We start from the raw sequence: 18306 nt of genomic DNA on the forward strand, positions 1-18306 counted from the left end.
TCTATACTTCGCCGCCTCCTGTTTCAAACATTTTCTAGCTCCAATACCGACCCGTTTTTTGTTTAGCAAGAGGGGCCCGGCCTATTTGGAGGCCTAAAGCGAAACTAAAATTTAAGGCCTTTTTTCAGTAATACGGTAATTTTTTATTGTCTAAACTCATAATCTCCGATTTCACTACTTTCGGTTTGCTAAATCATTTCCGGGTTTCATTTTTGAGAAATTCCAATTTTCAAGGTAAACTTTTTTTTTTTTGATATTATATTATACTATTGATCAAATCAAAATACGAGAAAAATATGCACATGGAAATGGATTTACCCGAGACTGCCAAACGGCAGTTTCTTATTATCTCTAGCCATTCATTCACCTTGAATATAACACAGTTTGAAGAGCAGTGTGAATATGGAACAAAGTGGGTTTGCATTCTTTCTTTAGGCCCATAAATCTTTATATTCACAAACCAAAATTTAAAAGATGTGAAGCTTTTACTCACATCTTATACAACAACAAACAACAATCCCACCCATAGCCAAGCTACTGTTAGGGTCTGAGTAGGTGGGATGTAGGCACGCCTTACCTCTATCCTGAGGGATAGAGATATTGCTTCCAGTAAGACCCCCAACTCCAAATTCATATCCAGAGACAAGAGTCAAATAAAAATATGTATCATATAACCGCATAAGAAAGTACTAAAGATCTTCTAGGTAAGCTATCAAACACGAAAAACGGTGAAAACATATAACAGGAACAAATAACACATCAAATAGACAAACATGACACATGCAAGCTATCACACAATATCATCCGCTTTGCTACCGGTTCCTTTATATTAACCGATTTTAAATTATCAAACCCATTTTGGGGTGTTAGAGGTCTCACTGGAAGAAGTCTCTCTATTCCTATTCCTACGGGGTAGAGGTAAGGCTGTATACATCTACCCTCCTTAGACCTTGCCTTAGCTTTGCTATTTGTGAGATTTACTAAGTATGAGATGATGATATTCATAAATTACATCACCTAGTTATAAAAACTGTCGTTGCGTTGCGGCGATCTTATTTTGTTATTTAGTCTTTGTTTATATGTGTTTGAAATCAATACAAGCGCGTTACACACGGAACCGCTGACAAGAATAAAAAGAAAATGCAGAAAAAACACAAAAAAATAACCGAAAGAAAATCAACTAAAAAGTTGTATGGTAATTATGTTGTTCGATAGAAACCCGTAGTCAGAGATGAGCAAATAGTAATGGGTACCGGTACCGAATTTCCTGAATCGAAAGATCCTAAGTACCAGTTCGGTACAGACGTTTGGCGTTCCTGGTACCGGTTTGCTACCGGTTTTTACATTCATATACCGATACTGTAACCGGGGTATCAGTTGGTACCGAGCTCATCCCTACCCCTGAAACTAAAAAAAAGGTGTACGATACCGTTGTTGTTCGTACGGTACCCGTGATCAGGGATGAGCAAATGGTACTTGGTAGCAGTACCAAATTTCTCGAACTAAAAGACTATCAAACTCAATCTGGTACCGACTTTTAGCGTTAAACCGGTATTTTCGATACAAGTACTGGTTGACACCAAACTTATCAAACTTAAAAAATAAAGATAATAACAATTATTATAATGTTTTATTATATTATAATATAATATATAGAAAATTACTATTCAAAACGTTCATTTTTTAATTTAAATAAATATATATAGGGTAATATATAGGGTAATTTGTGATATTTGTAGCTAATTTATATACTATCAATTTAGAAAATATTTGTGCAATGATAGTTGTAAACTATGCTTTGTTATTTGTTAATGCATTTGTGGGTTGTATTTTAAGCTAATATGGTTTATTTATATACTATTAATTTTAAATATTTGTGTGCATATTTGGTTATAAGTTGTGCTTAAATAGTTGTACCTTAATCAAATATAGGTTGTAAGTTGTGCTTAAGTGGTTGTATCTTAATCAAATAATAATGGTTTCATTACCTTACCAAATTCAATCTGTTTTGTATGCATGTATGGTTGTAAATTGTACTTAAGTGGTTGTACCCTAATCAAATAATGGTTTCAATATCTTACCATATTCATTCGGTTTGATTCATTCAAAGTTGTGTTGTTTTATTTGTAAATTATTATTATTTATAATAATCTAATTAATTTAGCCAAAATCTTGTATAAATATAATTTGCAACATATTGATGCAATGGTTTTTGTAATGTATGCATTATTGTTTGTATAGTGGTAATGATATATATTATATATAGATTACGATAGACCTGTCAAACGAGAAAAAATTGACGCGCGTTCATCGTAACGCGCGAGTCCTAGATCAACTTAGTTATTTTATTCTATATTTTACGTTTCGACATTTCGGTTTAATTTATTCGCATTAACACCGCAACTTCAGTGTCGGTGGTCACTGACAGTAGTGTGGCATTAGTGCTCGCCCCCGCCGCAACGTGGGGGGTGTTTAATACTAGTTACAATTATTTCTAATTTTTCAATCGACGTTGAGTTATGATGCATAATTAAATACTAGTGGGAAACCCGCGCGTTGCGGCGGAGTCAACACTTTGCAATAGAATTTATAAAAAGCTGTCAGTAGAAACCGCTAGATGCTTTCAAGTTTCAAATTATCATCCATTCAACACATACCGTAATAGCCAACACTCCTTTAACCAATTTTAAAGTACATAATGTTCGAACAAAGAATAGAAGCTATCAACGGTTGATTTCGTTACCTAGGAGCAACTATGAAATATGAACAATACTCGAATTCCTCTAATTATAAGTACATGCAAGGTAACAACACCTTCAAACATGACCCTTAGCGTATGTCCACCAGCAACATCAGTCCTAAAATTTTATAAAAATCGAACATAACAACATTATAAAATGGAGATATAAAAACAAAAATATTCAGTTGGAAACACAGACATATATCGATCTTACGTGTCCATAAGTATTCCAGCATTGGCCAAACATTAAACTCATCACAGTGTAAAATAGATGCCAGACTGCAAGGTGAGCACAGAGAAAGAAGTGCCTGCAACCCAAAAAATTTATTTATTACATCAAATCCTTATAAAAAATTTTTACTAAAGAAATGATTAACTGATGGAAGAACACTTTATCAGCATTTCGCATTCCCTTTAACATCAAGTCTTCCATTGCTGCCAATAATATTTTGTGGCTTCTACATTGAAGCGGATTGGGTCAAAGGACAAATGGATTCAGGTTGAAACGGGTCGGGTCGAATTTGTTGATCAGGATAAGATCTTGTCTCTTTTTATAAAACTTTGAATAAAATGATTAGGTGGTTGTATGTATACAAACAGACTTCAGGCCATTAATTATCAACACATTTACCCTTGCAATGAATAGTTGGTGTTGAAATGTGGCAGTGGTTCATACCCAATCTCTATGACTATCCTCAGATTACAACATGCGACACCAAAAGTCAAAATGAAAGAAACACTGTTGATGAACACCAGCATAAATGCAAGCCACCTAATGGCACATGTGAATCAAGATATCCATCTTTTATGAAATTGCAAACTAAACCAGCTAATGAGTTTTTTCATCAAAATAAGAAGTATAAAAATAACTAATTTTCAGATGGAATTTGGCATCAATTGTCTTGAGATTTCATTGACAGGATGTATGGATGAACCGATAATTGAATAGAGAAACTCATCAAGATTCAACCTTTTTATCTCTCAAGCTGTCAAGCAGAACTGAGTAAACTGCTTATTCAATCAGATAAAATAAATTATCAAGTAGGACATTAAACCACACTTACTGGGTAATCAGGTTGATGATTGAGGATGTGCGTGTAAACAAGTGCGAAAGTATATGGGCTCTCAGCTGATGCAAGCTCTCTCAAATCAATTTTCCTGAGTCTGTGTTCAACTTTACGGGACCAAAAGTGCCGGACAACACGTACCCACAAAAACTTTTACGTCCATCTATTTTATAGATATGAATGTGTTGAATATAAAAAACAATTACTTAAATCTTCGATAGCAAGATTTAGAAGGTAGTTTGCGATAGATTATCTTTGGCGGACTTTCAAATACCAATCCAATTAAGGGCAACCGGATTCGGATTTTACCGTAGACCAGGTTCGGGTTTATCGGTCCTAGTAGTTTATCGGGTCGGGTCTCTTCGGGTCGGGTTCGGTTATCGGATTCGGATAAAAAAGAACAGCCCTAATCTTTAGTCCCCAATTAAGAACACATGACCAACAAAATGACCATCATAATTATAATCATAACCTGTAAAGTTCCATTTCTTAATCCCCTTTAGAATCAGTTTTGAACTCGAAGCACAGACCGTGCTATACTACCAATTAAATAATCCAAGTAGCTTCACACAAATAAACACGCTAAACTGTTTAAATCATTCATATTTACAACAATTAGATAGAATCTTACCACGAACTGCATGGGAAGTCAAACACAACCCAAGAACTTTTAGGGCACCAATATGGACTTTCCAAGAACTGAAAGAAGTCAACATAGAATAAAATTAGCTTCATCAAAACTTAAATTAAAATTAACTTACAGATTGATGCATAGTATTTTACAGGGATGCATAGTATTTTAGGGTTTCCAATTCAACTTCCCTAAAACTGAAAGAAGGAAACAGAAGAATCAGATTATTGAAGCAATATAGAACTAAAGAAGTACTTTCAGACTATGATTTGATGAACCAAATCGAACCTGGACATAAAGTAGTAGACATCGTGTGTTGCAGGTGATGGAGAGGAATTGCAGGTGATGGAGAGGAATGGGACGCCGAATGAAGATTCCATTGGAGATAGGGTTTGTAAATGAGCAGATCTGAAGCGTCTAGAGTAAATGGCACGTCTTAATAACCGAGGACGGAGGGCAAAATTGAGAGAAAGGGATGAAAGATTAGGAAGAAGCGAGGACTCTTCATCTCCCGTCTTAAAATTTTAATGGAAATTACTTTTATGTCCATAGGAGATGTATTATATAGTATATTATAATAATACATCTATGATACATCTCCTATGGAAATTACCTTTATGTCCATAGAAGATGTATTATAGATTATAGATATAGATTAAATAACCATGTGTCTAACCCATTATAATTGTGAATTCAACTTAACATTTTGTTCCATTGTTGTAATGGGTTTGATGCACATGCATAAAACGGCATGTCAAATTCATTACAAAAATTTGTTACGGAAACCAATTGACGATGTGACTATATTACTACACAATAACCGTCTTTGATTTATTTATAATTGTAACTAGTCAGAAAAAAAAAACATACAAAAATGCTCATCCATGATACTTCTTAAGATCATTAAGAAAAATCTGTTTTTACAATAATCTCCCTCATAAAAAATGTAAATACGTCATACCTTAAAAAAAAGAAATTGTGCCCAACTTTGTGCAACCATCTTAAAAGAATTTCTGATTGACGAATACATCTTCTTCTTCATTTTATTTTGTAAATACATAAGTAGACTATTCAAAGTTCAAACAAAACCAATTCAATTCAATTAGTAGACTATTCAAATAAAACTCATTTAATTAGACATGTGTTAACAAAATACTTGTGTCAAGTATGAGTTATCTTGCTACCCATAAAGAATGATAAATGTCAAACTAAATGATGTATTTATAATTATGTTATTGTACAAAGTAAACATGTAGATGATGACATTACAAAAAATATAGTTTACAAGTAATAACCCCTTTTTAAAAATAGTATTATTGCATACTACCACTACCACTAACAATAACAATAATAATACTGTTAGTGGTGGTGGTAGTAGTAGTCGTGTGATGGTGGTACTACCATCACTAATAATAATAATAATAATAAAATAAAAAAATTTATAAAGTATAGGGTTTATCAAAATTAAAAGTAAACCATAAGGGTTATTTGGTATTTGTGCTAATACTCTAAGGAAAGGTTTTTACATTTAAGAATAGTCTAAGGGAAGAAAACATAAATATTTATATGCAATAGAGATTTGTACACATAGTTATAAGACCTATACATATATATATATATAGAGATTTGTACTCTAAGGAAAGGTTTTTACATTTAAGAATAGTCTAAGGTTTATGTAACACTATATATCATTATATAACAAATATAACACTATAGGGTGTCTGATAGCATGTCTATGATAGATGTATAGTGTTATATTTGTTATATAATGATATATAGTGTTACATAGTGTTATATGGTATTATATGGTGTTACATATTGTTATACGGTGTTTATATGGTGTTATATAGTATTATATATAGTGTTATAATATACTTCTCACACTTCTCACACTTTAGGCCCTTTTTACACTATCCTTACCCTATATATATATATATATATATATATATATATATATATATATATATATATATATATATATATATATATATATATATATATATATATAGGGTAGTGCTAGATAAAAAACCCTAAAAATTTTAGGAAACTCTGGAAACTCAAAGCTCCCGACTTTTTTTTTTTGAAAAAAATAACACATGTAATATACATGTTTTTAAGAGTTTTGGGCCAAAAAAACAAAAAAGCGCCAAGTACTTTTTTTTAAAAAAAATAAACAAGTTTCAAAAACTTCGTTGACTAACATGTGTTAGACAAAAAATGCTGAAAGTTGTTGAAATTTGTTTTTTTTTTTAAAAAAAACCCTTCGGCGCTTTTTTGATTTTTTTGGCCCAAAACTCTTAAAAACATGTATATTACATGTGTTATTTTTTTCAAAAAAAAAAGTCGGGAGCTTTGAGTTTCCCGGGTTTCCTAAATATTTAGGGTTTTCTATATAGCCCAACCCTATATATATATCTATATATCTATATATATATATATATATATATATATATAGATATATAGATATATATATAGGGTAAGGATAGTGTAAAAAGGGCCTAAAGTGTGAGAAGTGTGAGAAGTATATTATAACACTATATATAATACTATATAACACCATATAAACACCGTATAACAATATGTAACACCATATAATACCATATAACACTATGTAACACTATATATCATTATATAACAAATATAACACTATACATCTATCATAGACATGCTATCAGACACCCTATAGTGTTATATTTGTTATATAATGATATATAGTGTTACAAAGTGTTATATGGTATTATATGGTGTTACATATTGTTATACGGTGTTTATATGGTGTTATATAGTATTATATATAGTGTTATAATACACTTCTCTTACTTCTCACACTTTGAGCACTTTTTACAGGATCCTCTACCTATATATATATATATATATATATATATATATATATATATATATATATATATATATATATATATATATATATATATATAGGGGACCGCTAGAATGAGAACCACCCCGAGTTGTAAGAACCACGAGAACCGCGACCCGCGGGTGGCCGTTGACCACGAAATTTTTTTTACACCTAGATCCGTATATTTTAAGACCGGGTGTAAATTTTGGGTTCAAACGGCGCGCCCGAGGGGGTAGTTTTTTACGCCCAAAGTTTGGTTAAAAAAAAAGAAAAATTAAAAAATTAAAAAAACCCAAACTTTGGGCGTAAAAAACTACCCCCTCGGGCGCGCCGTTTGAACCCAAAATTTACACCCGGTCTTAAAATATACGGATCTAGGTGTAAAAAAAATTTCGTGGTCAACGGCCACCCGCGGGTCGCGGTTCTCGTGGTTCTTACAACTCGGGGTGGTTCTCATTCTAGCGGTCCCCTATATATATATATATATATATATATATATATATATATATATATATATATATATATATATATATATAAATTTAAAAAATTAGTGAATGCCACATGACATCCACCCATTGGCCTACAAAATTTATCAACCAATCAACAACATTCAAAAAATGAATAGTAAACAGACTCACATTGAGATTTTGGTAAATTATAGATAGGTAAATATGATCTAATTTCCATTGACAAACATTTCGAAAACTGTGTGTGTGTGTGTTTTTTTTTCTGTTTTTATCGGCTAACATACACATCCTCTAACCCACCATGAAAATTAAACCCTCAACATCACACGGAGAATTCACACCTTAGTATCGCTAGGCTAAAAGTCCTTTGGTAGATAAAATACATGTGTATACAAATCAGATTCCAAAGATTCCAAATACAATGAGAATCATGTCAAAAGGATGTTTACTGGATTATCCTTTTGACATTAATTGGATTAATCAGATTACAATTGCGTGATTATCAACAGTGGCGGAGCTACACTTTGAACAACGGTGTCGCTCGACACCATTGAATTTTGTGTAGCAAATACAACGTATAATAGGAAAAATTCGAACGACACCATTGTTTTTTTACGAGCGACACCATTGTCAAAACAACTCCATTGTTTTGTTTTCTTCTTAAAGAATTAGATAATAAACAAATTTATAGTTCAAAACTTAAGCACAGTTACTTGAATTTAATTAGTATCATTTAAATCATATTTTTATTTACCTTATTATAGTTAAATGGAACTTTTAACTCTAAATTGTTTACTTAACTGTGTTATTGCTTAATTTTACCGTCATGAAATATATACATCCTCGCCATCAACCTCTACGACCTCGCCGCGAAGCGTGGGCTCCAATCTTCACCATCAACTTCCTACGACTCGCCGCGAAGCGCATGCTCGAATACTAGTTGAAAACATTATGAATTGTTTTCAAAACATGAAAATGCGTACAAAGCAACTAGTAAATAAAATTTTTTATATATTTCAAATGACTTTGTAATTTTATTATATCTTTTTGTTCATTGACATTGTACTTTTACTGTGATATTTACTTTTATTATGTGATTCGACCCGACTAGATCAGAACCGATCCAAAAAGTTCGACTCTGGGTTACTATAAACCGGGGTATCCATAAAAAATGACACCATAAGAAAAAGTTTTTGGCTTCGCCACTGATTATCAAGCTATATATAGTTATTGCACATAAGTAGTACATATACCTGATTATCCTTTTGATATCAATAATCATAATTATAGAGCTACTAACATCATAAAGGTAGATCACAGGTTTCCTTCACAGCTTACAAATGGCATAAGAAGTTAAGTTTGGCCTAACAGGGAGTTTGATGTCTGTCCAATCTTCATCATCAAGTGGTGCAAAGTAAGAGTCAACCATCTGGTTGCTCACAAGCTCCAGTTTTGAAGGTTCCCACTAAAACAACGAAACCGAAAGAAAGAACATATCAACAGAGGTGGCACTTCTAAACCCATTTTTTTATAAATGGGTTGCTTTCGGTCATATTATATATATCTCAAACGTAGGGCTGTCCTTTTTTATCCGAAACCCGACCCGAATTTGAAGCCACCGGAACGCGAATTAGAGAATATTTAAAATACTCGAACCCGACCAACCCGAACCTTAAATGGGTCGGTTATCAGGTCAATTTTTCCCAACCAAAAACCTAAGCAACCCGACCCGAAAAACCTGAAACTTGAAGCCAGTATAAAAACCCGAACATTAATTGTCTTTTTTTTATAGATGTGATTTGATTTGGAGTGTTTTGTATGTGAAACATCGAGTTTTGAGACTTTTGAACATTATCATACCATATTGTTAAATGATGTTTAAATTGTAATTATATATTTTTTTAACATGATATATTTGATGATATTTTGTGATTTTTTTTTCATTTTACATCGAAACCCGAAAACCGAACAACCCGACCCAAACTAACCCGAATAACCCATACCCGAACTTTAAATGAGTCGTTTATCGGGTCACCTTTTCCTAGCAAAAAACCCGAACAACCCGACCCGAACTAACCCGAACCCGAATAACCCATACCCGAACAACTCAAACTTTAAATGGGTCAGTTATCGGGTCACCTTTTCCTAACAAAAAAAAACCGAACAACCTGACCCGGAAAACCCGAAACTCGAAGAACATCCCTACTCAAATGGATCAAATAGATCAAAGCTAATAAATTTAACCAAAAGAATTGAAAGTTGTTCAAAATGTATTCAAATGCATCAAAGCTATTTTTTTTTTATTTTCATCTTTTTATTATATCTCTTAATTAACATAAAATCTATTTATTTTTTTTATTTTCATAATTTTAATGATATCGAATTCGATTTCAATGATATCGAATTCTATTTCAATTATTATGCAAATTTATATTTTTGATTTTTTTTAATTCAATGATTTTTAGTCTAAATAACTTTATCATATTACTACCACTTTATTCGTAAATAAAGTCAATGAGACCTTATAATTATTTTTTGGCATCTTGCCTTGATAGTAATTTATCGGTATTTTTTTTAATTTATCTGAATGACGGAATTTTGTATGTGCAGTGCGGTGTATGATGGATTTTATTTTTTATTTTAAAAGTAGTTGTGAAATAATAATATATATAATTCGATGTAGCGACATACCCAACCATAATTGTGAAATAATTCGATATCATTGAAATCTTGTTCCATACCAAATACTAATTCGACATCATCGCACGAAACCTTGGTACGTCATTGCATTAAAACGGGTAAGAAATTTAATTTACATAAAACTATATAGCTAGTAGATTTTATTTAAAAAATCTATTTAAAAAAAATACTGGTGTTAACTAGTAGATTTTATGTTAAATAAGAAATTTAATAAAAATATGAAAATAAAAAAATAAATAGATTTTATGTTAATTAAGAGATATAATGAAAAGATGAAAACAAAAAAAAAATAAATAGATTTTGTAAAATTGATTTAAACTTAAATAAAATTAGATGTTAGTACCCAAATGTGTTACATTGATAAATTTAAAAAAATGCAGGGGTATTTTAGTCATTTTTTGGTGTTAATACCCAAAGGTGTTACAAAATTGAAACCATAGACCCTAAACCTGTTACAAAAAAAAGTTAGTACCTAAAGGCGAAACTAGCTATAAACCACATAACCCATTTGTGTAATTAACTCTTTAGATTATTATTGCAACGGTATAGTTTTGTAACCATATTTAAAACAATAACATTTTTTTGTTATTAAGAAAACTTTAAACAAGAAAGTGTTTGCAAGCAGGTCCAAGGTCCAACCTGACCTGTAATCATATCTATAACATTAACATTTTTTAAAGAAAAATGAAATAAGATAGTGTTTGGTTTGCTACTTGCAAGTAGGTCTAACGTTACTTGAGCTACCTGAATCCATTTTGACCCGTTACCAAACCCGCTTAACACACCCAGATTTTCTTTACTATCTTTTACCTTCGGATTTTTATCTTTATCGACCAGCAACGCCCTACATCCCTGCATTAGAAAAAGAGTTATGGTCTCATGAAGGAAAAACTCAAGTATAGTTCCATCTATATCGGATACAGTACATGTGCCATGCATAAATATTAAGACATATGGTTGATGCTCAAATACTTTGAAGCCTTTTTATAGAACGGATAAAGTAATAAATTGGTACCTCAAAGAAATCCCTGCAGACTTTTCCTCGTATGACGGTACAACTCATTCTGTATTCACGAATAAGACATTGACCCACGCCTTGAAGTCTCCCAGTTCTAATCTACACACCATAACTTAAGAAAGTTAGACCATAAGAAGGGCACCTAAGTTATTGTATAAAGATTGGCTTATAATCGAGATGAATTAATAAAGTACATATTGAATATGTAAATCAAGAGCACGGTAAATACTTACAGAGCGAAGAGAAATTTTGAGACTTGTTGGTGATGCTTTCTTTAAGGTTTTGATAGTCCATGAGATCCAGTCATCCTTGTTTTTATCAGCCTCTTCCTCCTGGAAAAAGTGAAACCATTTGATCTCAAATGAGTGGCGAGTAAATTATTCTCAAAAGTATATAATACTTCATTCATCCATTTGCTCCTTGAGGATAGGAAAATAAGAAAATTTCAAAAGCTGTAGAAACTTACAAAAGTACAAAAATGTGTATTCATGCAGGATGTCCCGCTTGCGGTATGCGCATATAATGTATATATGTGTGGGTGCTCGGGGGGTCAAAAGTGAAAGTGCACTAATTTTAACGTTATTTTACTAATTTCGTGAAAATAACGTTAAAAGAGGGGGATGGTTAATCATGCATCATGTGGTGGCATTGATAGCTGAAAGACAAGGGAGTACATGCCCTAATCGGCCTTTGCCTTAATTGCTGAGTGTTATGTGCCTTATGTCCAAGGCTTGATGCAAAACTACTATCGAGCCGTGGGTCTCACTGGAAGCAGCCTTTCTATTCCTACGGGGTAGAGGTAAGGTTGTCTACATCTTACCCTCCTCAGACCATACCTTAGCTTTGCTATTGGTGGGATTTACTGAGTATGATGATAATGATGATGCAGGAAATGAGTACATTTCATGTTTATGGAACTTACAAGTGCAGAGATAATCTCCTCAACAGTTCTGCGAGAGAAACAACTATTAATGGTTTTTAACCTGCAACATGCGGTAGCAAAACTAAAGTCAAAACCTGACAATGTACGTTGTGCTTAACAGTGTATTGGTGGGGTCCCATGAGTTTTCCTAACGGGTTCTCACGGTTAAAAAAAAAATAATAATCACATACCGGAAAAATTGACTCTTTTCTTTTAACTTAGGATTTTTGTTCGAGAAGTCATGTATAATATTGTTGATGATTTTTGGATTGCCTGTATTTGCTTTGTATAATGCATCTTCTAATGCGTAAAATTTCTGTGCATAGATAGAATACATACATGTCAGTCAAGCATTGATAGCGTATTTAACAAAACAATATTGGGATCATTAAAACAATTTTAGGAAGAAGGGAGAAATAAATCTTGAAAATCAAAATAAAATGAACCTCCAACGGGACAAAGTGGGTTGCAAGACCACATGCAAGCATTTCAGCACCATCCAATCTCGCACCCGTAAGACCCACATATTCCCCTGCCACAATATGAACTAAAATATCAACATAGTGTGCTGCATTCAACTTAAATTGCCCATGAATATTATAAGAACCCAAAATGTTGCAATGGATATTTACCCACTTAATATTCTTACATATAATTCATTAATTTATATTGTATAATCTAAGACGCAATCAGATTAAGATCAAACTTAAATTACCGAAGAATCCAGGCAGTCTTGATAAGTAATAAGAGGCACCTACATCTGGGAATAACCCTAATGCAGTCTTTGGCATTGCAAAAACCTGCAAAATTCAAAAACAATTGTTGTTTTTAGAAAAGGCAAATTGGATTTAAATAATCCTAACTTGCTCAATTTGGCCGATAATAATCCCAACTCAGTTATTGGCTGATAATAATCCGAACTGGTCCACTTTTGGCTGATAATAGTCCGCCGTTAAAAATAGCTTAACGGAGTTAAGTTTTTTTCCGAATTACAAACCGATGTTTTATGGATTTTGATCAGAACGAGGATAGGATTCGATTTATGTAAAACTTACCTCGAAACGGTGCTTTAAAATACTTGATTTTTGTTAATTGGAAGTTTAAACACCCGAATTGAAGCACCGTTTTCGTCGTTTGGGGCAATATTTTAGGGCAAATTTTATATCAATCAACTCGTATCCTCGTTCTGATCAAAATCCATAAAACATCGGTTTGTAATTCGGAAAAAAACTTAACTCCGTTAAGCTATTTTTAACGGCAGGCTATTATCGGTCAAAAGTGGACCAGTTCGGATTATTATCGGCCAATAACTGAGTTGGGATTATTATCGGCCAAATGGAGCAAGTTGGGATTATTTAAATCCAATTTGCCTTTAGAAAATTCACCATTCTTATAGTCTTATGAAACAATATACATACATGCATATTATAAAAAAAAAAAAGAAAAATTGATGCTTGAGATTTTCTTGAAGTTGAAGAATATGACAAGAGGCATACCGTATCATCCGTAACAACTCGAAATCTACCATGTACTGCAAAGGCTGCACCACCTCCCATAACAATTCCTCTAATAAGTGATACCTTCAAGTATGGTCTCAGGTTAACATAATGATTATCAATATATTATACATAAATATGAATTTGTGTTCAACGTAAGATTTTCGTACGCTGTGAACAAACGAACTTGGTATAAAGATAGCATTGGTTTTGACTTTTGAGAGCTTTTACCTGGGTTTTGGCGTAAGTTGCAATCAGATAATCCAATGCATATGCCGTTGAGAATAGAATTGCAGCTTCTTTCCAGCTAACTGGTACAACAACCAAAAAAAAGATAATCAGATAAGCAATAAAGCACCATCAAACTCATTGCAACAACAGTAATATATACCCTTAAGAAGAACTGAAACAGCACCACCAGCACAAAAGGCCTTTCCTTCACCCTGCATCCAAATTTTGGTATAAGCCATAAGTTAACAAAAACCGAATCCACAAACAACAGGAAAAAGAATATATTATAATTATACTCCTAGCTTTACTGAGAAGATTTTATTTGAATGAAAAGTACCTTTATAATTACCAGCTTGACACTGGGATCCTCTTCATAGGCATTTAAGAGTTCCAAGAGCTCGGATACCTAGAAATGGTAAATAAGTTAATATTTTTTTTTTCTTTCAAGTTACACAATATAGTTTTCACAATTAAAAGAAAACTATGGCAGTAACTAAATAAATCGTTGGAAACATGTTACATGTCATCACAGTATAAACTGCATAGTAATATGATGGATCGAATATCTTACCATTTCAGGGGTAAGTGCGTTTAGTTGCTGAGGCCTGTTTAATATGATGGTTCTCACATTTGATGTCTGTTTAACCAATACCTGAAATATCAAGAAAGTTACCAATTAATCTTTCAAATTCTATACTTCGCCGCCTCCTGTTTCAAACATTTTCTAGCTCCAATACCGACCTGTTTTTTGTTTAGCAAGAGGGGCCCGGCCGATTTGGAGGCCTAAAGCGAAACTAAAATTTAAGACCTTTTTTCAGTAATACGGTAATTTTTTATTGTCTGAACTCATAATCTCCGATTTCACTACTTTCGGTCTGCTAACTCATTTCCGGGTTTCATTTTTGAGAAATTCCAATTTTCAAGGTAAACTTTTTTTTTTTTGATATTATATTATACTATTGATCAAATCAAAATACGAGAAAAATATGCACATGGAAATGGATTTACCCGAGACTGCCAAACGGCAGTTTCTTATTATCTCTAGCCATTCATTCACCTTGAATATAACACAGTTTGAAGAGCAGTGTGAATATGGAACAAAGTGGGTTTGCATTCTTTCTTTAGGCCCATAAATCTTTATATTCACAAACCAAAATTTAAAAGATGTGAAGCTTTTACTCACATCTTATACAACAACAAACAACAATCCCACCCATAGCCAAGCTACTGTTAGGGTCTGAGTAGGTGGGATGTAGGCACGCCTTACCTCTATCCCGAGGGATAGAGATATTGCTTCCAGTGAGACCCCCGACTCCAAATTCATATCCAGAGACAAGAGTCAAATAAAAATATGTATCATATAACCGCATAAGAAAGTACTAAAGATCTTCTAAGTAAGCTACCAAACACGAAAAACGGTGAAAACATATAACAGGAACAAATAACACATCAAATAGACAAACATGACACATGCAAGCTATCACACAATATCATCCGCAAAAAGCAAAAGCAGGCACCAAAGAACCGCCTCTTGCATCAACAATGACAACTCATCCATGACAACCGCAAAAAGAAACGGGCTCAAAGCATACCCTTGGTGGAGGTCTGTCTCTACAAGGAAGAAATCGGTATCCCCTACCTGGTTTCAGTGCTAAGATACATATCTATATATTTCTCAGCAGCAAAGCCCCTACTCACATCTTACACCAAAACTCTAAATTAATTGAACTGGAAATCAATTTAGTTATATACCGACACATTGACAGTTACGACAAATGGTTAAAAGTCCCATCAACAACAACAATATGCAATTTCTTTGTATAAACAACCAAATATATATGTATATAAAAACAATACCTGACTTGTTGGCGTCATGATGATCCACAGAGAACCGTAACTGTTATGTATTAACTATTAACGACGAGTGTTAGCACCAGATCATCATCATCGGTAGGTAAAAAGGGCTAGGACCCCAACTGCTTTCGTTTTGTTTTATTATGTGAATGTGAATACACGATGTCCGGCGTCGTTTTGTATTAAATAAATGAACCAATTGGAGCAAATAACGACAAATCTTTAAAGAATATTGATCTACTTTCTTTTAATTTTAAACTAGTGTGTTTCCCCTGCTCTATACGGTGGGAAGTCACTTGGTGTCACTTCGATTTGTTTCACTACCAGCACTTGCTATAATAACCGAAATAGAAACTTAAAATTAAAGTTATGATATAACTAAAAGGATATCGAAACTTATTTTACATTAATCGAAACCATAAAAATGAGTATCGCTTCGTTCCTATACTATCGAAAATGGTACCTTTTACTTCAATCGAGAATCATAAATTATAATACCCGTTTCAGTACTCCCGATATCGGTACCGATGTTGTTCGATCGAAATTATCATCGTTCCGGTATAATATCGATACTTGTAGAGTTTACCATACAAAAAAATATGTTTTTAATACCGTTCTTCTTTTCACCATAATTGTTATCAGCACTCGTATGATTTATAATATAAACAAATACGATATTTTGAATACAACTCCATTTTATACAAAAACTATGTCCGAATATCAAGAAAAAATAAGCACGATCATGTATTCATGTTTTTTTAACAATTTATTAGCGGAAAATCGAGTTAGATATTATCATAAATGAATGAATTAATATTATAAATTTATAATAGAAAAAAATCAAATCAAAATCACTATTGAAATCACCATTTCTTGATAAATTATAAGCATAAAACATTTAACTTAATATTATTTTTAACTTTCACCCTCCAATCAAATCACACCATATATGTTACACTATTCATCATCTCTTTATATTCATATAGATAATTATGATATAAACAAATACGATATTTTGAATACAACTCCATTTTATACAAAAACTATGTCCGAATATCAAGAAAAAATAAGCACGATCATGTATTCATGTTTTTTTAACAATTTATTAGCGGAAAATCAAGTTAGATATTATCATAAATGAATGAATTAATATTATAATAGAAAAAATTCAAATCAAAATCACTATTGAAATCATCATTTCTTGATAAATTATAAGCATAAAACATGTAACTTAATATTATTTTAACTTTCACCATGCCAATCAAATCACGCGATATATGTTACACTATTCATCGTCTCTTTATATTCATATAGATAACTAGATTTTGACCCGCCCGCGTTGCAGGGCACTAAGTCGAATGTTCTCTCTCATAATATGTCCGTCTGTGTTTCGATTACTTGTACATACTACTCATAACACGATCTCAAAAAAAATTACATTGAGTAAACCAGTTAAATTAAAACACTATCAAACTTTTGCTTAAGAAAAACAAAAACTATAGAAAAACAATAATTTTAAACTGGGGGAAAAATATAAATTACACCGAGTCAAACAATTAAAACAAAGCACTGCTATAGTTTTGTCAAAAAAATAAAAAAAGAAAACTAAACTAAAACGATGGTATGACTGTAATTTTACATTGGGGTAAAAATCGTAATTTGACTGGGAAAACAAAGGAAAACGATGGCAAAAATGTAAATTTAGATTGAGGGCAAAATTGTAATTTGGCTGAGTGGGGAAAAAACAAAACTAATGGCAAAACTGTAAATTTAAACGGGTCAAAATCGTAATTTTGAATAAGGGCAAAATGATAATTTTTAGATGGGGGCGAAAGCACAATTTTATTTTGAACTGGTGGTAAAAACGTAATTTTGAACTGATGGCAAAATCGTAATTTTAAAGCGAGTATAAAATCGTAAATTGGTTGGGCCAATGGGGGAGTGTCAGGCAGCTTCCTGACACTATTCCCCCATCTTGTGTCTGTAGTTATACACTGGGGGCAAAATCGTAATTTTACTGGGAAAGCAAACAAAAACGTTTACAAAAATGTAAATTTAAATTGAGGGCAAAATGGTAATTTAGCTGGGAGGAACAAAACAAAACTAATGGCGAAACTGTAAATTTAAATGTGGCAAAATCGTAATTTTGAACCGAGGGCAAAATTATAATTTTTAACTGGGGCAAAAGCATAATTTTATTTTGAACCGGAGGTAAAAACGTAATTTTAAACTGACAACAAAATCGTAATTTTAAAGCGGGGATAAAATCATAATTTGATTTGGCCTAAAGCAGGTGAACTACTTTTCACCAAATTTCATAAAT

The 18306-nt window shown here is 32.5% G+C and overlaps 1 protein-coding gene across 3 annotated transcripts in view; it reads right to left on the reverse strand.

Moving 5' to 3' along the window:
* Positions 1-8942: 8942 nt before the first annotated feature.
* Positions 8943-18306, reverse strand: part of LOC110864636 (3-hydroxyisobutyryl-CoA hydrolase 1) — a 64909-nt gene continuing 55545 nt past the window's right edge. The window contains exons 1-14 of one of the 3 annotated variants that reach the window (XM_022113750.2): positions 15987-16122; positions 14701-14781; positions 14467-14535; positions 14290-14341; positions 14130-14209; positions 13899-13982; positions 13118-13202; positions 12849-12934; positions 12594-12718; positions 12403-12463; positions 11714-11812; positions 11478-11579; positions 11273-11314; positions 8943-9227 (exon numbers count right to left, since the gene is read on the reverse strand). In XM_022113750.2, coding sequence (XP_021969442.1) covers positions 9090-9227; positions 11273-11314; positions 11478-11579; positions 11714-11812; positions 12403-12463; positions 12594-12718; positions 12849-12934; positions 13118-13202; positions 13899-13982; positions 14130-14209; positions 14290-14341; positions 14467-14535; positions 14701-14781; positions 15987-16004 — 1122 coding nt within the window. In that variant the 5' untranslated portion in view covers positions 16005-16122 and the 3' untranslated portion in view covers positions 8943-9089. Of the gene's footprint in view, positions 9228-11272; positions 11315-11477; positions 11580-11713; positions 11813-12402; positions 12464-12593; positions 12719-12848; positions 12935-13117; positions 13203-13898; positions 13983-14129; positions 14210-14289; positions 14342-14466; positions 14536-14700; positions 14782-15721; positions 15839-15986; positions 16123-18306 lie in introns of those variants that run through there. The other 2 variants (XM_022113751.2, XM_022113749.2) reach the window with 2 other exon arrangements.

This window comes from Helianthus annuus, chromosome 6 (genome assembly GCF_002127325.2).
Source record: "Helianthus annuus cultivar XRQ/B chromosome 6, HanXRQr2.0-SUNRISE, whole genome shotgun sequence".
In the NCBI taxonomy this organism is placed as follows: Eukaryota; Viridiplantae; Streptophyta; class Magnoliopsida; order Asterales; family Asteraceae; genus Helianthus; species Helianthus annuus.